At 37.8% G+C, this 23,735-nt stretch overlaps 1 protein-coding gene across 9 annotated transcripts in view; it reads left to right on the top strand.

Moving 5' to 3' along the window:
* The window catches only part of TENM2 (teneurin transmembrane protein 2), a 1,595,068-nt gene that overhangs the window by 1,234,038 nt on the left and 337,295 nt on the right, over positions 1 to 23,735 (top strand). For 2 of the 9 annotated variants that reach the window (XM_013178429.3, XM_048064674.2), the window contains exon 1: positions 9,682 to 9,959. The exons of 6 other annotated variants lie outside the window; for them this stretch is intronic. In XM_013178429.3, coding sequence (XP_013033883.3) covers positions 9,914 to 9,959 — 46 coding nt within the window. In that variant the 5' untranslated portion in view covers positions 9,682 to 9,913. Of the gene's footprint in view, positions 1 to 9,681; positions 9,960 to 20,350; positions 20,368 to 23,735 lie in introns of those variants that run through there. One more of the 9 variants, XM_066977126.1, reaches the window with a different exon arrangement.

The raw sequence follows: 23,735 nt of genomic DNA, 5'->3' as shown, positions 1-23,735 counted from the left end.
TCTCACTTCAGGCATCGCCAGCTCTGGTTTATCTCAAAGACTGCCCTTCTTTCTTGCCATCACTCAGGAGGGCCTTCTGGCAGTCGCGCCCAGCTCCACAGTGTTTCAGGCGCTGCTTCACACGGCCACGACACCAAATAGTTCTTGAGTTCATCTAAACTGGCAGGCCGGGCCATCGCCTAAGAAGGTCGTGGGCTTGTTCATGCCTTTGCCTTCCTCTTCTGGTACAGACTGTTCATTTTTTCGTCTTCCCCCTAAAATCTAGGTGCTAGAATCCTGTCCTTCAGGGCTGTGGCAGGGCCACCCCACTTCTTCACTCCCTGAGGTGAGTGCGGCCTGCAGCAGGGCGGGAGGGAGGCAGTGCAGGGCAGTGTGTAGGCCGGGAGTCTCCTCCGAGAGGGCAATGGGAGTCAGGGGCTTCCTCCACAGCCAGGCTGAGCTTGTACATTGTGCATTTAAATCTGAGTTAAAAAATAAAAAAATGAACAGCCACCCAACCAAACCAAAGCCAGGACTTTCTTGAAAAACCCATCCTTCCCTTTTCCTAAATCTTCAAACGGATGCTTAGTTCTCTCAAATGGCAAAGCGCAGGCCAGGGGGCAGCGAGGTGGCAGGGGGAGACTTGATTTCTTTCAGCCTGACCCCTGGGCAGCTGGCAGGGTTATCTGGGTGATAGAGGGACTGCTCCAGCAGTCCCAGTGCTCAAGTCTGTGCTGTGACAGAGGTTAAAGCCTCCAGTGTGATGCCTTCGGCCTCCCAGCCCTCCATGTAGATATGCCCGTGCGGCTGCCTGCAGCACACTTGTAACAGCCTGGCGGGCAAAGCAGTGGGCATGTAGCTCAATAGCTTGTGCACCGTGTCCTGCTTACTTGCTGTGCAATAAATACTTGGTGTCAAAACAAAATTTATGAATGTGTGACAGGTTAGTGATTAACACAACTCTAGTATGGTACATTCAAGCGTTCTGTTAAGCTTAGGTGTAGAGATAGGTTGGTCTCACTGACTTACCTCAACATACTTCACCTTCTAGGTAAGAAAGGTTCCAGGTGTGGTGTTGTGAAGTACCTATGTGGTAGCCTAATTTCATGAGTTGCACTGAGACCTTTGAGCAAGGTTCTCTGGTTGTATGGGTGAGCAGTTCCTCACTCCCCACTCTGGTAGCCGAGGTCTTACCACGGGTACTGCATGCAGTCCAGACTCCAGCTGGTCGTTTCACTGCATGTAGAGCTGTTTGGGGATGGCACCTCGCTCCAGAAATGCAAGGCTGTCGATTGATTTTGCACGGATGTTATTTCAACAGCATATGTAAGGGAGATGTATGCATCTTTATTGCCGGGGGGTGTTCCTGAGCTAACTTTTTCTTCTTGCTGCCTTTATGGTAAATGCTTGCTTTCTCTTGTGAGTTTTAAATGTCAGCAGATTTTGAAAGTATTTCAGTAACACTCTTTCATTGCTCTTGAAGGATTTCTTAAGAAGCGTATAGAAATGTTTCCATTCTGGTGAATAACAGAACATGAAATAGAATTACGTATTGAATCATACATTCCCTATGACGATTGGGTTTGGTTAATTTGTATCAAACTAAGATGCATTTTAAAAATAAAATTCATGGTACAGTTTGTTTCATCACACTTTCTTTTTTTTTCTCATCTTGGACATGTATTGTTTGATGTCAATTGATGCTCTGTGAATTTGGTTAACAGAAAATCTGTTAGAGTTGAGACTAAAACTAGGTGATACAATCGAGGTAAGAGGAGCAACAGAATGTTTAAAATATCCTTTATGATCCACATATTGCATGATTGCGTTCACATCCTTTATACTAAAAAAAAAAAATCATAACAGCATAGCATTGTTTTATATGATTATAGTTGTTTTGAAGTTTTAATCAGCAGAAAATGTAGCATGAATAAAAATTAAGGTTATATAAACTTTCATTAGGGATCCAAACATTTTCCCACTGAGGTCAATAAGCACAGTTTTAATGGAGTATCGGGGATGAAAACAAAGAAGCTAAAAAACTAAGAATTTTTTAATGCAATGATACCCCTCTCTGATCTCTTCGACAGTAGTTCTTTTACAAACCAGCTGTTATCTCTAAATACTCCTCATAGATAGGGGAACTGACAGAGAGAGGAAGAACATTTTAAAGAGCACTAAAAGAAGGTATCAGGAGGCTCTGGGAAGGAGGAAGTGGAGGCTGTTGAACAAATTGAGCTTTTATAGCCTCTGGCTATATAGTCTGGCATATAGTCACTGGTTTTTCCCCAAGACTGGGGCCCTTAAATGTCATGCTTTTGGTGTTGCGCATTAAGATGAGCACTCTCCAGGAAATGTGTGGTGACTATTATATTGTATAGTGTAGTTCATATCTATTCTTGGCAGCTTCCAGAGGTTTCTTAGATATTCAGCATCTGAAATTGTACTGTTTTATCCCACATTTCATAAGCATCAGATTATTGCAGGAGAGAGTTGTCTGATAAGTCAAGTTTTGAATTGCTTCTGTGATTTTCAGTTTTTAGCGTTCTCTCCTGTGATAATTGTTATAATAAACTGGTTAGGTGAAAAATGTTAAAATTAAAAATAGTTGTCAGTGTTTTTTTATATAACAACTTTTTCACTCTGACAGAAACTCTGTTTACTGCAATGCTTTTGCTCTGATGTCTCTGAATTCACAAAGTTGAAGAACATTCCAAATAGCAGCCAGATAGTTCTCTAGTTCTCCACTGACACATTCTCAGTCGAGTTTCCATGGAATCAAAATCTGTATATTCTGAAGAAGAAAAGATTTAGGGGAAAAAAAAAACATCGGGTGTTATTATTACATGTTGTTTATGTTTTAATACAGCATGTTACTTGTTACAGATATTTTTAAGAGAATGAACATATCTAAAAAGACATATCTAGCTATTTATAATGTGATCTGGGTATATTTCAGTTGCCTTAAAACCAAAACTAAAGTGTGCCTTTATTTTTTTTCTATTTTTAATCATTCTAATTTGTAATATTTTTGCTTTTTATAGAACTTTAGGTATTTATATGCTTTAATGAACATTTCTGACACTTTTTAACAGTTTGCTTAAAATGCTGTCTTAAAGTTCTCAAAAGTCAATCGTGTTGTGTTCCTGCTGTTCTCAGCATTCTAAGCAGTACTTCACATTTACCAAATTTTTTTTTACTCTCTTCCTTCACTATGCATTCGCTGTTTCTGATGTGACAGAGATAAAAGACAAGAACAGGTGTTTTGTTTCATACCAAAGGTTAATCAAAACAAATATCCTATGTCTGATGAGAGCTGATGGCATGCCAAGAAATGTGTTTTAAGGGTGTTTTTATTCACCATGTCAAGCCTTCTTGATGGAATTTTATTCTGTGCTCTGAACCAAAGCAGATGGATTGCAAACCAGACGTTCTTGAAGCTACCTACTTATTATTATTATTATTATTATTATTTAATTATCTAGTTTAGTCATTGTATAGATACAGCATTAAACTGTTTAAGAAAAAAAAAAAAAGGCTTATAATTAAGTCTCCACAAATATTCATGCAGCAAGAAGGGATTGTGCTGGTGTTATATACACTGTTGTTAGGGCATTGCTTGTAAAGCAAACTGCCGTGTTTTTTACTTTGCCACTTCTGTGGTAATTGGTGGTGGTGTAAAGTTAACATGTACATCATGGGTGCAAAAACTCAAGGCTTGAGAATTGTCTAGGAGTCTCCTAGAGGTAAGTGGAATTTTAGGTGCTCTGTTGCAGGACGTGGCTATTCTGTTTCAGCATTATGTGAGACAGTTTCAAGCACTTCCTGAATTCTCAGGTGTTTGTTAGTTGTAGGGTGAGGCCTAACCCTGTAAGACCTTTGCATTGTAAATATGAAAATTGGAGTTCTGGTGTGAAAAATATGGATCAGGACATAAGTAAAGAGGAGCAAGTGTTAAAAAGTAAAGCCTTTGTCTGTGTTTCCCACTTCTTCTACAGTACCCTGCATTAAAGGTGGAAACCCATTTTTCTCTTTTCACCTTGAAACTTAATAATAATAATTATATATGTATTTTAATTTCTTATTTCTTACAGGCTTATTTTGTCATCTTAGGGAAGTCTTCCCCATTTGGAAGAGTATTAGGCATCTTTGGCGCATGGCACAGATCAAGCTCAGCTCCAGGCAAATCAACAGCTCTTTGGATGTAGGCATAACAACAGATGATTTAAGGAGGTTTCTGGATTTGATTCTGAGCTTCCACATTATCAAGGAAATAAGATTGTTCCAAGACAAGCTCACAAAATGGCCACGTTTTTGACCAGCTCTGGTTATTAGGGAATGACAATGGTCGCATTTTAATTTGTTGACATAATTCTATTTTTTGGCATCCATATCATAGGTGTAAGTATTATCATAGGAGCAATGTATAGAGCATCTGGAATTGAACTCGTAGCAGAAATAATCTGAGAATGGAAGTTTGCCTGAATATAGGTCAAGTTAGTGCATAGGAAACCAACACATCTTCAAAGCTGTGGCTCAGAGAACTACAGAATGCTCAAGGGTATACTTAAGGCATGAATGTTGCATATTAATTGAGAGGACTGGGCAGAAAACTCAGTTTTGTTCAGTTAAGTGTATTGCCCAGTACTCTAAAATTAATTGTATGGTGTGTGATGCTATGTACTCTATTGTAGAGGTGTAGATCCTTACTTCCCAGCGAGAACTTCAATTACCTAGTAGTGAAGAAAATCCTTTATGATCCATATAGTTCCCTCTTGGAAGGTGGCTGTCGTCTTTGCAAGCAAAACATCTCTGCACAGTGTGACAGAGCTCTCAGGCCATGTTACAGGAATAAAGCGTGGCAGGCAGACCCGTATGTACCTGTAGGTAACCTATTCTTTCCACCCGTAAGGTTAACTGAGGCACAGAAGGCTCATACGAACTGGCTGCCATAGGTATAGATGAAGATAATCAGTTTACTGTTGTTTTAAAAAGTGTAAATCTTCCGTGAGAGATATTTTAGAAATTGTACCGATGACAACCTTAAAAGGCCCTAGCGTGTCACCGTGTACAGAGCTACAGCTGTAGAAAAAAATTGTAAACAGAAATGTACCAAGCAGATAGCAGTGTAAGTTGGTGTCACTGAAGTCTGAATTTTGAAATGTCATTTTTATCTGTATTTCTGTATAGTTTTACATGTAAATGCAATGGAAAAATTTACATGTCCTTTTGAATAAGTGTTCCTGAATAACCAGAAACATACAGATTATTTCCTGTTTTAGTTGTTCTTCAAGTAAAAATTACAAAAGTATTGATTGATTTCCATTCATTCACGAAATAGCTGATTTCATAATAAATTAACACTTCTTTATGATATAGAGAAAACTAACACCTAACTTTTAGTGTTAAATTTTAGTTGTTATTGCTTACTGAGCTAACAATAATAAGGATCAAAGATTATTTCAGTAGCTGTTAAGACATCTTTATGACTCAGAGTCAAATTATCAGCTGCTTCTACTGGAGAAGTTCCTACTGGTGTTTTCTCTTTGTTTTCTTTGCATGACACTTGGCTATTTCTTCAATAGTATATCTCTATTAGTTGTACATCAATTCATTCAGCCATGCGTGTAGTGTTTGGACCAAATGGAGGTTGTAAAGAATGTTAATTTACCATGATGCTGTCACATGTATTCAGTTAGGCTCAAAAAGCAGTATTTAGGTGGTTTTATAATTCATACCAGCTACAGCATCGCATTTGCCTTCACTGTGCCAGGTTACATGTAGCTCATGTGTGTTCAAAGTCCTTAACTTGTTCCTCTCACTAATTAAACTGATGATGCTTTTTCTACCATGCCAATTCATCTTTTGTCATAAATTGGACACTGGGACGTAGAGTATAGACAATATAAGGCATAAGGTATTTTCTGATACGCTGTGCCTCTCTTTTAGTGCTTGTGCTACACAGTTGTATTTCCTTTGAGTGAACAGCTAGGTCTAGGGAACAGTGGCTGGGGAGGGATGAAGTGCCGTTCTGCTTTTGTAATGATTATGGTTTAAGAGGATGACCCAAAGGTGTTATTGAAACAAAGATTGTGGGGGGAAAAGGCAATATGTTTTATTAAACCAACAGATGTAACTGGAAAAAAAGAATAGATGCTTTCAGACACGGTCTTTCTTCAGGTCTGAAACAGAAGAAACAAAAAGCAAAACAAATCAGTTCGGTGTTCATGCCATCCAACTAGGTGATCGGTAAAGAAAAAGTCTTTGCTAGATGTAAGTACAGAAGGATATTGGAAAGGGGCTGTGGTCAGTAGCTCTTCTGCATGGCCAGAGGCTTTCAATTAGCTCCAAAGGATATATAGAGCATGACTTTTTCTGTCCAGTAGTCCCTTTAATAGGTGACAGCTCGACAGAAGTACTTTTGTCATCCTTTGCCGCTGTACTTCCCCATAATTTGTTGTCATGACACTCCGTGTTCTAGATAAAACTGTTGATGCAGTTTGCCAGCAGGAGGGGTGCAGGGAGGGGGATTCACGATCAGTTAACCAGGGAAATGTTTTGAATGTCAGTTATGTTATTTCTTCACTATTCTGTTATTATGCAAGGTGTAAGTCACAGACTTAGAGTATGGATTTGCATGCAGGCTGCTTAAATCCTCGACCTAAAACATTCAAGGAATGGTCCAGCTTTGTAGCAGAGTGGAGAAGTAAGGGATCAGGAGGTGTTCTGTGATTCAAGTTGAGTTGACTTAGTCGGATTGGATTGAGGGAAAACTCAAATTAATTGTTGGAAAACTCGAGTTGTTTTGTTTGTAGTGGTGAGTGTATAAAAAAGGGCTGGAAATCAATTATTAGTATCTCTGCACAAAATAGCATGACTAGTATGTTTAGTTGTGTAGTTATTCTATAACATTCAGTGGTATGGTTTCTGTACCTAGTGGAGTACTGCTGGAGGAAGCTCAAGGAGAAGCACATTTCATTGCAGTAATATAGTTTTTGTGTTGATGTTAGCCAAGACCTAGTTTGTCTTATGGAAATGTCGCCAGTTTGTAGAATAACTTACTTCCGTAGGAGAACAACTTGATTTCCTCACTGGAGCTGTCAGGATTTAAGCAGTTCAGTGTCCAAACATTTTTAGTTCAAACACAAGATCAGTCCTCGTAGAGAAGAATTTATTTGGTAGTACATGAGCTTATGCTTCGTTTTAGCCACTCGATCTTGTGTCTTTTTTGAAAAGGGAAGAAAAAAAATTGTATGCATGTTCTCAAGCTTTTTGTTGACCTTGAATGTAAATAGAGATTTTTGATTGCATTGTGAATTTGTTGATATGCCTGTGAGAATAAGAGATACTTCTAGAAGTGTACATGCGTGGTTTTGGGTTTAGATAATTGTCATGAATATAACCTAGCACATTGTAAGATACGTAGAAACTGCTTATCAGGGCTACCATGATAAAAGGGAAATAGACAGGAACGTTTTTTCCCCTCAGTTTGTTCCCTCTTTATTATTACTCATTTTACGGTAAGTGACCTCAGGCGTGTATATATGCATGCACATACAGAAGAAGTGAGCTTCTTATGGGAACTTGAGACCTCTTTTTTATCTTCACATGTTATTTACCTTCATGTCTGAGAGAGAAAATGGCAAGCCTTTAAAGCAGCTGCATTGCTCAAGCTAGATCCCTTACAGCAGCAGAGCAGGAATAAATACTTGATATAAATTACCCTGCAAAATGCTCTTCTACTGGGTCAGGCTAAAGGTGTATTGGTACTCCATGGGAAAGATGTGTAAATGCCCAGTGTCCATATGATTTTTTTTTTCTTTATAATTAAGAAATCACCTGAGCTTATGTGATGGTGGTTGCTCAAGATTCATGAGAATCCGATTTTAATGCATCTGTATTTATGAAGGTATATTGCCACCCCTCGGGACAAAATGATAATGTGAAACACTAACAATTGCAAGTTTAGAAATAAGTGTGGGGCTTGCGGCAGTCTTCAATCTTCAGCTTTACAAGAAATCCAAAAACTGGACTGTGCCTGCCCAAAGCTTAATGTGTGGGTTTGTGTTGAGATTCTTAATACTCTTAGAGAAACATCAGTTCTTGAAAACCTTCTGGCACAGTAACAACATTTAAGTATTCAGGGTTGAAATTGGTTGTTGATTCCTTGATAATCATTTGTGAATTCACCTTCATAACCTCCTTTCTAGAACTGGGAAGTCTTTACAAAAGGAGATAGCGAGCTGTTAACACTTTTTCTTTTTTTTTCTTTTTTCTTTTTTTTTTTTTTAAGCATTTAGGTACCTTTAGACCACGGTGCCTAAAAATAGCTCTACATGACTTGCCTAAACTAACACAGATGTGTGCTGTACATTTGAGCTCTGGATCCAGATTTCCAGCATCTTATGCCCCTGACATAGTCCTTCCTTTTCCCTAGCGGAGTTGAGATGCTAGGATCCCCAGGGAGGCCCAAACAGGATGCTGCAGCAAAGGGAAAATGCATTGTGTCTTTCAGGTTTGTTTAGCTTTCTGCTGTCCCCTTAACCTTACGTCTCCGTGTGACAACCGAGTCTGACGGAGCTCGCGTTGGCTCAGCAGGCAAGGATGGTGCCTTTAGCCCAGACGACCCATTGGCAGTGGGCCAGCAGCCTGCTGGGCTTGACCTGAACATGATATAAGCAGAGCAAATGGAAGAAGCTCTTCTAATGTTACAAATGCTGTATATATAAAAATATATATTATAAATAATAATAATACAAACCTGATCCTTCGTGAAAATGAGCCCTACTTGTATGAGGATTTACTGTGGGGATCTTTTCTAAGTGACTAGGAGTCCATAATTTAATTTGACATTCTAAATTTAGCACTTAGCTTGTAATTGCTTTTTTAAAATCCTAAATCTGATTCCATCTTTGACTGATTCCTTTAAAAATGTTAGTTCTGGGTCACTTTTTTGTCTCCTCCCACTACTTAGTGCAACTTCATGGCGAAATAACAAGGTGCCTAGAAGAAAATGTCTGTACGACCTCTTTTCTGAAACAGATTTATCAATGCTAATATGTTTTGTTGCTATGAAAACTCAGTTATCAACATTAAACATTTGTTCAGTCATTTGTTTATCGGTGGCAGTTTGTTAGGAGTTATAAGTGGAATTCCATCTGCCAGTTAAACTATATCGTAAATTGCTGTAGCAATTAGCAGCTCCTGGGCTGGCGGGGGGGGGGGGCCGGGGAGCGGCTGTCTGTCCTAATGGGCACAGGAGCTGAATTGCACCGAAATGCACCTCGGAAGGTGGCTGAGGGCGATCTCAGGTACACTGCTCACGAGCGTGCCAGTCGGGCGCAAACAGGCACACATTGTGATTATCTCAGTTTTCAAACCTGGAAGAGGCAAGAATGTGTTGCTAAATGAGAGAGGCAGTATGTCGTGCTCGCCGAGATAAAAACAGAAGCTGCCAGACACTTTGGCTTTATTCTGTGAATCCTCTGCTTCCAAACTCTCCTATCTTTTCTCCATGCTCATTCTCCCTCGCATTCTCATTCTTTCTCTTTCTCTCGTCGCTGTCTCGATCTCTCTCTTATTGTTCTCTCCCTCTTTTCCCGTCTTTGATGCACATACGTTGTCACATTTCATTGACTCTCCCCTCTTCTCTGTTCTTACACTTACGCCTAGTGGTGCTTTAGCCAGAGCTTGCAGCCTCTCAGGCGAGTTTTAGTCATGTGTGAAGCTCAGTTTGATCGAGCGCTCCTTTTCTGCCTTTTCACTCTTGCAAAAGATTAAAAGGTGGCGTCACATCGCTCCCCTGCTCTTTCCCGCAGGAGGGACTTAAAAGGGACAACAAAAACTAATCACTTTCAATACGCGTTTTCTTGCAAAAAAGGGGGACTTAGCTGTGCAATTTGAGGCTGGTGGTGAGGATTGGGAAGGCTAGAGGATGCTTCATACTGCTAACAAGGGAAGGAAGCCTTCAACTGAGGCAGGTAAGAAGTGCCTGGATCCGGTGTTTCACAGAGTGGCTTGATCGGAGCGGTAGGTTTTCAGCAGATTTTTCAGATATTGTAGCTGAGGAAAGCAACTGCAGCAAGAGGCAGCATCGGTGCTGTATCAGATTCCTTTTGTTTAAGATTTAAAGTATGTGCTGTAAATTGAATTAGAAATGGCTTTGCAAAGAAGCTGTATTCACACCGAATGATTTTTCCCTGTTTCTCTGTGTATCAAAATAAAACAGAGCCGGCTTTTGTGAGAGCTGGACTTTGCTTAGGGTTAAATTCAGTGTTTGAATGGGAACAAGAAAAGCTTTTGAGTCTTATAACCTTCTAGGGGCTTGGCATTCTGCAATTTGGTTACAGCAGCTGAACTAAAAATTAATTGTACTTATTTGCTATTGATTTGCTAAGGTAAAATCTAGCATCGAGTTTAGGTCTAGGTGAATATGGTTTGTTTGCCTGGCATTTCATCAGATGAATAGCTATACCCTTTTAGCCATACTGTAGAACCTATTTCATGTTTATGTTTTGTAAATTGAGATTAAGTATCATCCTGAATGAAATACGTGACTAAAACTCATAAACTGCATCTGTGTTTAGTAAAGCAATCACCAAATTAGAATAATGGATTTATGTCAGTTGTCAAATGGAGTTAACTCTGAAAGTGCTGTCCACAAGTACACTTGGATTACAATAAAGGGCTTTCTGTATAACAGTTATTGAGAGGAGCTAATTTATCAGGCGAAACGTCTGAACTTAGGTCTTGTGATACCATAAAATTATATAGCTTAGATTGTTTGTGGTTTGGGGAAACGTGTCCTTTTATTCTATATAAAAATGCATTCAGGCTATATAGGGATTCCAAAAGGAAAAAAAATACTTGTAATTTTAAAATGTTACATGCTGGTAAGTGCTTTTTATTCACAAGTGAAATATTTAGCTAGTGGGACTTCTGTGTCTGGTCTTCCCTGGCTTTGGTGCTTTTTCCTCTGCCTACATTTCTGTGCATTTACAGTTGCTGTCTGTGTGAGCAAACTAGGACCGAACAGAAGGAAGGGATTCTGTGAGCAGCAGTGTTCTGAATTCATTGTCATAGTGGAAAGTGAGCAGGCATTCAAGGATAGTTAGACCTTTATTAGGGTTTCAAAGGAAAGCAAACAATATTGCAGTGATGAGAGTTACTTGTAAAAGTACAGTGCTAATTAACTGTCTCTGAAAGCGGAGCTAGGAAAAGCTAACTTGATATTATAAGCTGTCAGAGTAAACATTGTTTAATAGGTAGATTTTAGAGTTGCAGACCTACAAATGGGCACACTGCAGATGGAAATTAATATGTTTACTTGAGAACTTTTGTCTTTGTGCAAGTTTAGCCTAATGACTCAATCCTGCATGCAGATCCATGAATGCACAGCGCTATGTACCTTGTAAAAAGCAGTGGCAGTGCTTTCTGCGTACGTTCACAGTAGCTGATTTTACAAGATAGGCAGTGACAAGGCACCACATAGCTGAATGGGATCAAGCCCCTAGGGAAGTCTAGTCTCCCATCAGTGTGCAGGGACTTCATGTGTTACTACTTCTACCTTCAGTGGCAGTTACTCATGTATATTCATCCTCATATAAAGGGACAGATTTTTTCTGAGGATGTATAATCAGAAAAAAGAATCTGTAAATGTTTCACTGATTTATGGTGGGCATTTTTATTCTGTAAAGCCAGTTTTGTTGAGTTTCTGGCATTGGCATTGCACCTCTTCTTCTCCTTTCAAAATTTTTCTACATGTTCTTCCAAGCTCCTTTGATGGTTCAGATCTGTTTTTACTGCGTGTTGGATCAAAATGAAATTGAGGAACTTGTCCAACAAAAATGGAAGTCTTGGATGTAACATGGTATTGTAAATGTTATCTTGTGACTTAACTGAAGTAAATCTAAGTGTAAATGGTAGATGATTTTCAACATGGATTTGTCATTAAAAAATAAAAATAAAAATTGTTCCTTATGAAATGGCAGAAAGCTAGGAGGCTGAAGGCGAGCTAACTTGATCTGTTTGAGCCTAGAATGCAGGATCTGAATTGCAGATCATTTCTCTCTCATTTTGGCATTCGCTAACTCTGCCCTACTAGATTTTAAATGAGTGATTAATATAAATAGCAGCATTTTACTGATGTTCCAGTAGATGTTGCTGGAGAGCAAAGCAAAGATTATTTGATAGAGGAAAAGAAATGCAGTGAGATTACAAAAGCCAAAGAAAAATCTCAAGGTAAATGGTTAGACAGGCTGTTGGTAGTTTAATAATATGAGACCAATACATTTTTGCATCATCATCTTAGATTCTATTCAGTCTGAAGAAGTACATGTACTGAAATTGTTAGACTCATCACAACTGTGGTCTTTTATAGGTTTGTAGTTTTTACTTACCACTTTTAACATTGTATCGCTAGTACTGCCGTTGTTTCACGTGCGTATTTTCTCCGATGAAGGGCTGAAAGATTATCCTTAAAAGCGTTATCTTTTTTAAAAAAGTTCACAAACTACAAATGCTCAATTATAAGTTAAGAAATGAAATACATCAGATCTCAAAATTAGTAGAATTCCAATGCAGCAAAGTTGCTTTATGTTGAACAGCAAGAGGTTACCAAATCAACACATAATACAATTTAAAAAAAAAGTGAATTAGTACATTATCTTTCTTAACTATGAACAATAATGACTTAACATCTTTTCTTTGATGTGCCTAAATTCTGAGAGAAATCCTCTGATGTGGCTCACATTAATAAATTGAAGTAGAGTAACTAATGGCAAATGAGAGGACAGAAAGCTGTGATGTCCTATTCTGAAACTACTGTGTTATTAATTAATCAGATAAAATGATAAAGCAGTCCCAAAGGAGTGGAGGATTGTATATACAGGCACTAACTGATGCAATTTCAGGCAACCACTGACCTCTATCTGTGGGAATATTTATTTTTGGAGATGATCATCAACCGTAACTGATTTCAAATTCAAAACAATAATGTGTGTTGTGTTGTTTTTTTAACGCTAGCTTTTCAGGTAAAGTAGGATAAATACACAAAACTTGGTCTAGTCATAACTAGCAGGTGATTTCTCTGCATTCATCTGGTTTGTGTATCTATTTGTACTGTAGCTAAACAAGGAAAACAAAAATTAGTTGAAGATCTTTTCAAGATTAGGTTTTGTTTTTAGAATTAACCTTACTATGAAGCACTGGAGGAGCATGGCTTCTTTTATTTTATTTACTTCGTAAAAAAAAAAAAAAAACGGTTTCTACTTGTAACTGGGAAAAAAATGCAGGTAGAAAAAATTGTTGGCAATCTCTACAGTCATCTGTCTCATTTAGGTTGTAGATTATTTATTACAGTTTGGTTTTAATATTTTGTTTTGCTGTTATTTTTGTTACTCTCCCCCCTCCCTGCAGAGGCATGCACCAAACTTTCTTCAATATGACAAGCCTTAGGATGATGTGTTTTTTTCCATTCATTAACATTTTGTGTAATTTGTTGTTGGGTACTGAGTTTGGGCATGCACACAACTGTGTACATACTAAGGTTAATTCCTTAATCTTTAGAAAACTGTTCGCATACTTCATATGTTGAAGAATAAAATCCCACTGTGTCTCATGAGTATGCTTTTGGAAGCATCCATATCTATATGCATTTATTGAATTCATAAATGCATCTATATTCATTTATTGAATTGTCACGTGTAGGGTTTTTTTGCATTTTTGCTTAGGCTTAAAAGTTTGTAGGGTTTTAGAGTAAATTAGAATTGATAATGAGCCTTGTGCATCTCAGCTGGGCACATGCACAAATTCATAAGCACTTCTACGTATGTTTATTTTACAGTTCTATGTCATTCACAAAAAATAAACCTGCCTGTTATCAGTGAGAGAGTATTACCAGAATTATGTTCTTTTACCTTCCCTACTTTGGTTTACTTTCAGACTTGTCAGTTCAGTGAAATGGTACGTAATTCAGCTTAAAAGATCGTAATATGTCATCAGTTTTCAAAGAGAATTCCCTGTTGAAAACATTGGCAAATTCATTTTAAAGGCTTATGACACAATATAGCCCCAAGGAATAAACTTTTATCTTGGTATTTCTCAGCTCTCAAAGTCATGAAGAGAAAAGCAAGCCTACTCTTACAGTGGAATTCTGTTTACGAATACACTATGAAAAGCTCAGGATAGCTGAACAGGGTAAATAATTCTGGACCCAGTCCAGTCTACTGCCACATTTCTCAGCAGTAGCAATATTGTCTTTCTGTGTTTGTCCATGGATGCACGTGTATATATAAACAAAGACACAAGTCTGAATCTATGTATTTTAATTTAAGCCTACTTCAAATTTAAACATAAATAGCTACTCTCGCATAATTGGAGTGCAGGATGAATGGATGTCTGTGAGTTTACAGTAAATTAGTGAGATATAAAGCCACTGTGTACATAAGAAAAGGTACAGCAGGTAATAGTAATGAATGACTTATCTAGGAAGATTGTTTCAAAATGCATCTATATAATTTGTTCCATCTGTGTGGTACTTACATTAAAGGTTGACATAAGGTGAGTCAAAAAATAAAATAAAGGATTTGGCAATGAAGTTGTCTTAAAGATGTTACTTCTAAAAGAAAAGACACAAATGTGTATATTTTTCTTATTTCTGCTGAAGCAACTCCTGAGTAACTTAAAGGAGCAGACATAGTTCCTCTTCTAGCTGTATTTTGTAAAATCTGTTTAGTTAACACAGTTCTTACTATCATTGTGCATGCAGCTTTTGAAAGATAAGAGAACGTGGTTACTATCTATAGCTTATAATAGTTTTAAGAAAATTCAACCCATAGCTCATAGCTGATTCCAAATCTAATAACGCTTGAATTGTTATCATTTGCAATATGATTACAGCAGTGCTAAAAAAAATAAAAATCTTTATCCCCCCCCCCAAAAAAAAAAAAAAAGCTAAAAAGCTTTGAAAGTAGGACATTTTTTCAGATCCTTCACCTAAACTTATCTTTGTGGCATCCCAGGGGATAACATGATGAAAAGGTATTGTACGGGTGGTCCTTCTCTATACAACACGAGCAGTATTGGAAAAAAACTTGTATATTTCTGACGTATTTTGATGTGACACTCAATACAAAGTATTTTCAGTTGGAAGATATGCCTTTTATATTTCATATGTTCATTTTGCATGTACTTGTGTTAATTCTTTTTCTTATACTTGCCTACAAAGTATTACTAAGCAGTGGCTCATAACAATGTCAGCTATGCTAACATTGTTGTGGAGGAACATATAGTCTTTTCTGTTCCCCTCAGTTCTCTTTGCTATTGGATTAATGCCTATTCTGAATAGGTTTTAGCTGACAAATCCAACTCCTTCAGCCCTTTCTGTTTCATCTAAATGTCAAACCAAACACAGGCTTGTGTACAGGTTTTTTTCCTTGGCAGCAAAATGGAGACAAGGAATCTGCTGCAAGATGGTATCATTTGGAGGCGGGGGGGGTGGGGTGGGGTGGGAATTGTTGGTGCTGAGTTGAGAGATTTTTATACTCTCCATACGTACAATAATGACTTCTTTCCACTAACTGGGAACTTACAGTTTGGTGGTGCTCCGTCTCTGGCTGTTATTCATTCTTAATGAAACCTGGATTATTTCAATATTTATATTGATATTCATACTTGCAGCTGAATTGTGTACATCCTGAAGAAGGAAGACAATGGTGTGGCTGGGCTAGAAGGACACAGGTTAAGAAAAAAATAGCAAGAGATTCTTCGTATCTAGAAAATACAAGAAAAAACATCTAAGAACAATTCGTGATTAGAGCAAGAACTGTGACATCAAATACTACATAGAGATTTCTCTAAGGCTGATCTATTGTGACGTTGCTCAAGTATGTGTACGTGCACATAAATAATGTATACGTACCATACATATATACATACAGTCTCTAGAGGTCAGTAGAATGTAAGGAATGGGCAGATGTTCAGCTTCTAATATCAGACGTGGAGATGCAGCCTATCAGTTGTTGCTACCTAGCAAAGATGAATATGTCGCTAATGAAATTTGGAAGTGAAGTAATTAATCAGAGTTAACAAAGAGCTGAATGAAAGAGAATCATGTCTGTCTTGTTGCGGAAATGAGTGTAAATTATTTGTTTGGGGCAAATTCCTGATAAATGCTCATTTACGTTGTAAGAAACTTGACAGAAATCCAAACCGTGATTATTGTATTATAGCCGATTATATTGTGTTGCCTTACTACCTTTTCTGAGAGGATTTTAGAATGACTGAAACAACAATTAAAACACTTTTTGCGACAGCATATGTCAAATGCTAAACAAACCAGGAATGCAGAACGAGCAATGTGTTTCATTTCCATGTTTACCCAGTCACCCTTGGTCAGCCTTAACAAATTAATTGTTTTAGTCTTGTTCACCTTCTTCTAAAAGGAAATCTTCTGAAGGAACCGATCACTTCTGGCTAAGGGTTTTATCTTCTTTTTAAGAACTGTTTTGATAGTTTCTTGCAGAAAGCTGCAAGTTTTATTTTTGTTTTGTTTTTTAATATCCTTTGTTTTTTTTTTTTCTCTGAGAAAAGAAGCAGAAGTGAAACTATCTCTGGAGGAGTTACTTCGAATTCTAATTTATGCTGCAAGGGAAGAGAAGTTTTATGTTTCTGGGAGTGCTTTATACATCTAACATCAAAATTTTAAACAACAATAGTTCTTTTGTGTGAAAGAATAGAAGAGAAAGGCAGGAAGGGATGTGGCTGATGAAATGTGAGTTAAACTGGTAGGGTCCTTTCAAGGAGATCTGCATTAGAGCAGGCAAGCAGTTCTTGTTGCGTTTGTTTCACTGTTGTTATGGTTTGAGTGCAGAAATTTTAATTGTATAGTAAAAAAAAAATAATAATTTTCAGTGCAAAGTGTTCTGAAGAATAAAAGTATGTGATCTGAATGAAAAAGTAGAGGTTTAAATAGATTTACCTATTCTGGAACATACACAAGATTGTCCTCTTTTATTTCCTTGTTTTTACTAGCATCATATGTTTCCTCATCTTTGTAAGAAACATTCAGACCAAAACACTTGGAAAACTTGCTGATACTCACCAAGCATTAACTCACCAGCCACTGATGGAATGCTTCACCTTGAGTCCATAAAGAAAACACAACAGTTCTTAAAAAGTGGAACTGGCCAGTGTGTGTTACATACCCATACCAGTTACACAAATGATTGTGAGGCAGCGTAGGTCCATTTAAGGCACCGATGCATGCCAAAATGTACTAATGTAGCTTTAGCAGTTTCGTTACAATTGTAGAATCCTTCAAGTTGGGAAAGACCTTGTGATCATCTAGGCCACCCTTATTTGCAGCAGTGTGGTTGCACGGGGCTTTTAGTACCTCTGAAGGTGCTGTTGCTGCCTACCCATGCTAACTATGCTGGGAAAAGAAATCTGAATCCAGAGTCAGGCTGAGTTACAGTCACGTGCAGATATTGATGTATAAGTAGTGTAGCTAGACAAATGTATCTGTGTACACAGGTATTCAGGATTGTTTTGTAGGTTCTTTGATTTTCTCTTCATAAAAGCAATGCATGTGGCATTTGATACCTTTCTTCTGTTCATGCTGTAGTTCTCTTCTGTGTTGTAAAATATTGATAGCATACAATTTCTGTCCTAGAATTTAGTTAAGTTACCGATTCCCTTTTTACTTGGCTTCCAGTTAATTCTGTTAGTTTGCCTGGAAGCTATGCTTCAAAAATCTCTGCAATATCTCTTGATACTCTAGAAAGCATCTTTCAAAATAGTTTATGAAATTCTTTTTTCGTAGCAAGCTAAACATAGTTAATGCATGCAGAAATCTTTCTTCTTTTACATCCCCCAGTGTTCTTTGAGTATACTCAAATTTTCTCTACGAATTCTTATGGTAAAGCGCTGTGCTTCCCCTCCATTGCGGAAAAAAGTGCAGTCAGTATGGCTTTCAACCATAGCATTCCTGTTAGTTCTTTCTTACTCTTTTACAAGGAATGACATTTTTTGGTTTGTTTTTTAGTGATCTGAGGAGTTCCCAGGCCAAGACAGTACCTCTTTGAGGCATGGGGCAAGATGACATTCCTAGAAAGCAAGCTAGGCTAAACTGAGTTTCCCTTGGACACCTCGCTGACTTCTGAGAGGGACTTAGTAGGTAATTAATATCTGGAGAACAGTGTCTTGGGGAATACCTGCTTGTTTTCTGTTTTAAGCACAAAGAAACTAGTATGGCCCCTCAGAGTTTTATATTGTGGCCTTTAATATCAAGTTCTTTTATGTGCTGGAATTAGTGCTGAAGAGTGTTTGTCTGTATCAGTGCATCTGTAACACCGAAGACCAACTGAAGTTGATATAAGCAAAAGAGATGCTCTGTAAGTGGACTTCTAACGTTGAAGGATGTGACAAAAAAGAACTATTAAAAACAAATGTTTAAGAAACAGTTATTTCCTCACTTTGAGGTGACTGTGGGCTTGGTTTGTAGATATTTTACTTATGTATATTTGATTTTGCTTACCTGTTCTTGCGTTTTTATGATTATGAGCTCTCTATCAATAAATGATTATTACATAGCAGCGGTGTTCCATAGTTTTAGGTACAGTGATACTGGGCCTAAGAAAGCATTCAGCCCGTGCACCTTTAAAGAATGCATACAGTGGTGCTTTGAAAGGATAGGTAAGAGAACAGTGGGCAGAATCAGGCATGTATTTTACACCCTGCACTTCAAGGGATGTTATTGGAGAACGATGGGTGCGTTTGAATCCACAGCCTAGTAGACAAGCCATTTTATAGGTTATTGTATTAATAAATTGTGTGGTATTTAGGATTGGGGAGAACTTGATTTCATGACTTTGTCTTTTCTAGTTCTGTGTTCGCTGTTCTCTGTGACAAGAGGTGTGCATTTAGAAAACAGGACGAAAGTACTTACTTGCAAAAACAAACACCTCCGAACTTTGAGGGAATTGTGTGCAAACTTGCATAACCGTGACAGCTGGATGTAAAGAATTCTGAAATGACAGTAATAACCAGTATCAGAGTAAAATTACAAATTATTTCAATTTAAGTGGTTTCATTTTTCTACGTGCGTTTTAAAGTGTCACCATAAGCTGCTGACTTCATCTTGAATGCATTCTGCTGTCTTGACAGTTGTTGTGGATTTGTTAATACTAAATCAGTAATTGTTGGCTTTGAAGAGAGATCCAACATCTTCAGCAAGAGCTTATTAACTGTAAAATACGGATTGCCTTTACCCTAACGGCCTCTGAATCCTATTACCATCCCATTACAGAGTGTGGGATTTTAGTAACTCTGCTGTTGTTTCCAGTGGGCAGCGAGTGCAATGTGGAAGGGCAGGGGTTAATGCAATTCATCTCCTGTAATTGTGAGTCCTCTATCAGTCCCTGGGACTCTCTTCCTTAATGCGGGGAGTGCAGCTTCAATCACACACCCCCAGAAATTCCAAGCCCAAAAAAAGAGTGTGGGGAAAAAAAAAAACAAAACACAAACCAACCACCCTGAAATTGCCTTCATTACCTACACTTTGTAAGCAGAATAGAGATGAATAAGTTGATAAATAAGCAAGTGCCAAGTAGGCTGCAGTCTAGAAGGGGTTTTCAATTACTATCATTATGCCAAGAGGTATATTGAAATACCTCTTCAGTCAATATCATTATATTTTTAATTACTTAATTGCATTGATACTGTAATACTCTAATTGGTTTCCAAAAACATGAAAGCACCTTATTCCTTTCCTCTTCAACGTACAGTGTGAAAAGTGTCAACGAAACTGTAAAGCAAACAAACAAAAGGAAAATGAGCGGTATGAGTTGTTCAGAGTGAAACTTGTGTACGTGGAATGGTAGCTGCTTGGGTCGGTCTGTCTAAACTGCCTCCAGAGGTAGTGCATCTCTTCAAGGGGTGATTTCCTTAAAACTTCACAGCAGAGGGGAACATGGAGTGTTAAGTCTTACTGGTGGGGAGCGGGGCAGGAGGTCAGTAGGTAACTTCCAGCACCTGCTATGATTGTTTGCAGGTGTTTCAGGGGGATTTTATTTATTTATTTATTTACTTACTTTTTTTACTTTTTTTTTTTGATAGATAAATTCCGAATGCTAGAGGCAACTTGCTTCTGGTTTCAGAATAGGATCAAAAAGGGAAAGACTTCAACAGATATTGCTGGATAACTTGAGACGGTCTTGTCAGTGTAACTTGTAGGATAAACAATATCTGAAATACCGATGTGCATGCCCTAATGAGTTGGGATTAGTGTGATTCATGAAGTCTCTAACTAAGACTTTTCTTTTTAAATAATGACAACGGGAATTGTTCTTCAAGGCAATTACTTTGCTTTTTAAGAATCAGAAAATACTTGTAAGGGTTCCAGTTTTCATAACTTTTTTCTTCATGCTTTCTTCAGTGTTTTGTTTGCTTCTGTTATAGTGTTGCCGATAAATACAACTGTTCACTGTATTATGAATAGCTAGAGTCTTGCAATCAAGTAGTAGGAAGGGCTAGAGAAGGGTCTAGTACGAGATGGATTATTTTGTTCTTTGAGCACAATCGGTGCTGGTCATGTTAGTTATGTCCTGCTTGTATTTATTAATGCCTCATACTTCTTTGGTAACAGAACCTCAGAAAGCAAAAGAGAGACATCTTTAAAGTAGTCTGAATTTCAAACACCACTGTATAAATATAAAATGATTTATTTTTTCAGTAGTCTCTGTTAAGCTTGTGGGGCCTTGCAGTTGTCACATGTGTGCTTGCTCACATGTTGCAATGAAGCCTGAATTCACATGCTGTGAAACTCGCACCTAGATAACCTGCTCGTTTAAAACATAAAGTGAAATTAGGACACAATTACCCTGTTTCTTGATTGTGGAGTAAATATGTTTTCTTCTCTTTTACAAGAAGCAGTGGAACTTAAATGCCTTCCAGTATGTTATACGAGTAGGTCAGTGTTACTGCTGGAACCCGATCAATTTGTCAGCAAACCACTTTCCCTGAAGCCACTTCTTGATTTAGATTGGGTAGGGTCCATACATCTCAGTAGGTCAAGGTCTGGTTGTGTTAAGTACTGAGATATGTGGGGAAGGTATGATCCATGTGTTGGTGTGTTAACAAGCTAATTGTAACCTACTTACATAATGATGTAGTATCTGAATAGTTGGAGGGTTTTCTTCTTGCTCCCAAGCAGTGTGAAAGAAGAGGCTGCTTGGAGAAATCAGCTTTAGAAAGTGGCTTTGTTGGACTGAGTCTCAGATGGAATCTATTCTAATCAACAGGACCTAGATGATAATGATAGAATGAGGGAGTATATATTACATTTCTATATTTGAATTTTGTACTAACCTCATGATTTTGCTAGAGCCTTTTGAAATGTACTTAGTAAAATTAAAAAAAAAAAAAACAACTAAGTAGAAGTACTGGTACGGTTCCTAATTAATGTGTATACTTTTCAAGTACAGAGGTGACAGAAGTCAAGAAACAAGGTATGGTGACACAGATGTTGCCAAAAAAAATCATTTTAATAATGAAATTATAATGAAGGGCAATATTACAGAAGCTTTTCTCGCTCTTGTGTCAGCAAGGTTGATGTGCATGACGACCATCACAAGAGTAAGCAGGGTTTGATAGTGTGTTGTGCAGGTGCATAGCGTAGTGCACGTACAACCGAATAAGTAGAGTGAAACAGAAACCTTTGAAGACAGATTGTTTTATTATTTTGGGGGGATATAATAACCAGTAATTTGTGAGTTATCTCACTGCTGTTATGTTTGGGCCTTTTAGCTTCATTCAGTTTTATTAAAGCTATTTTGTTAAGCTAACAGTGTGGTTCAGCCACCGTGCTCTCTGGCTGGTGATGGATCAGTGATACGGTTTTATTACCTCCTATGTTTAAACCAGGTTTTACTTTGAAACCCCTGTTTCATACAGTACTGTGTTTTGCAGTGCTACAGCTTGTTAGGAACGTAGATGGTAGAAGGCCTTTTTACAGGAGGCTTGTTACAACTTTGTTTCAAAGCTACACCACTGTAATTTTGTTCATAAGTTTCTAAACTGCTGTTCGAGAATGTACTTTATTTTGGAAAGTGCTTGCGAGGATTGTATGCTTTTTTTTCAAATGCAAGTTTTATTTTCATTTAAATACATTATATATCGTGATTAAACTTAAACTCGCTTAAAAAAAATACCACCGGCTTTAAAATAATTATATTTTCTCAGTTTGCTGAAAAGCTGACCTTGTACATTAAGTACAAACAGTAATTTGCTATCAAGATCAAATCGCATAAACATTTGACATATGTCAGGAAGGTGGGGGCGGGCAAACAAGCAAATAAAATGTCTGTGCCAAAGAGCGGCATTTTACACTGACAAACAACATCAGTCTCTTAACCCAAATGAAATTATGGGAGAGTTGAACCTAATAAAGCATGCGGTATTTTCATGTTAATCTGTTAAACAAAAATGCAGTGCTAGGGGAAACACTGAAGGGAGGTGGAAATACCTAAACATGGAGGTAAAGGATTTCCTAGCCAGGAATGAAAGAACTTCTACACCAGTTTAGGGGTCAGTTGTTAAACCCCAGGCTAATAATTTAGGAGAAAGGTTGCAGTCCAGTTTCCATCATGTAGTAAAATAAAATAGTGTATCAGACTTTTGAAGATCATTGCTTCCTCTTAGTAACTGTTCTTTTAAATTGAAATCTGATCTTTTCTGGACTTGGTAACACTTCTGTTTCTACTGGAATCCAGCCCAAAAAGAAGGTTGAAGTCTAAAAAGGAATATAGTCATTTCAAAAATAACCTTTGGCTTCTGGAGACACTTTCTGCAGCTAACGTTAATTTTCTGTGTACTTCCATCACTAAACAGTTCTTTACTTCAACTGACAAAAATGTGTTTCCAAGTATGGTTTCAGTTGTGTAGGTTTGAATGAAGAATCAAGAAATAAAATGTGCGAATGGCATGCACAGGGGACCATAACCTGCAGCGGCCATTTATATTTAAAGAGCTAGATTGTGCCCTGTTGTGTGTACTTGGTAGATTAATTTTGTCTGCCTGAGCTAAGAAAGGTGATCTGTCTGCAATAGCTTTAATTTGGGAATAATGCAGCTTTGTTATGAGAATGCAAGTAACCTGGAAGGTTGAACTAAATGTCTAAAAATAAGTAAAATAGTTAATACTTGCAGTTTGCCGATAATTGTATGCAACATGGGGGAAAAGCCAAGAAGCTATCTGAGTCAGGATTAGCTTTGTCTGTAATCCAGGAGAAATTTCTGTTCTTCTTATGAAAATGCCTGCAAAGCAAATGTCAGGAGGCCTGGCAGCTTGAAGTCTGTCATTCCCCTCCCACCTCCCATGCCCTTGCTGTTTTAAGCAGAAGCAACTGCAGTTCCAATCTGATCAGTTGAAGAGTCCCTCCTGAAAAGTTAGACATATTTTCTTCCAGGGATGTTTATTTGAAATACATGTGTTTGGAGGATGCAAAATAATCCATTCATATGTAATTCCATTATTAAATACAAGTAGTGATTAGCCTATGACACTTTTTGGGTATTGGTCACCGGCTAAACTTCCTTTCCCAGCAATGTGCAGATCACCGTGATCACCTGCTGATTTCAAGTTAGCTGAACAGTATGATTAGATCTTTTAGATAATTTAGGCTGGCATGGCAGCGGCAACAACCTCTGTTCATATTTTTTTCAGTGAAAACCCCACTAGTTTACTAATGGTAGCCCCTT

The sequence above is a fragment of the Anser cygnoides genome, chromosome 14 (assembly GCF_040182565.1).
Source record: "Anser cygnoides isolate HZ-2024a breed goose chromosome 14, Taihu_goose_T2T_genome, whole genome shotgun sequence".
NCBI classification, from domain to species: Eukaryota; Metazoa; Chordata; class Aves; order Anseriformes; family Anatidae; genus Anser; species Anser cygnoides.
Note: the sequence above shows the minus strand (reverse complement) of the source record. Positions and strands in the feature narration are given on the sequence as shown.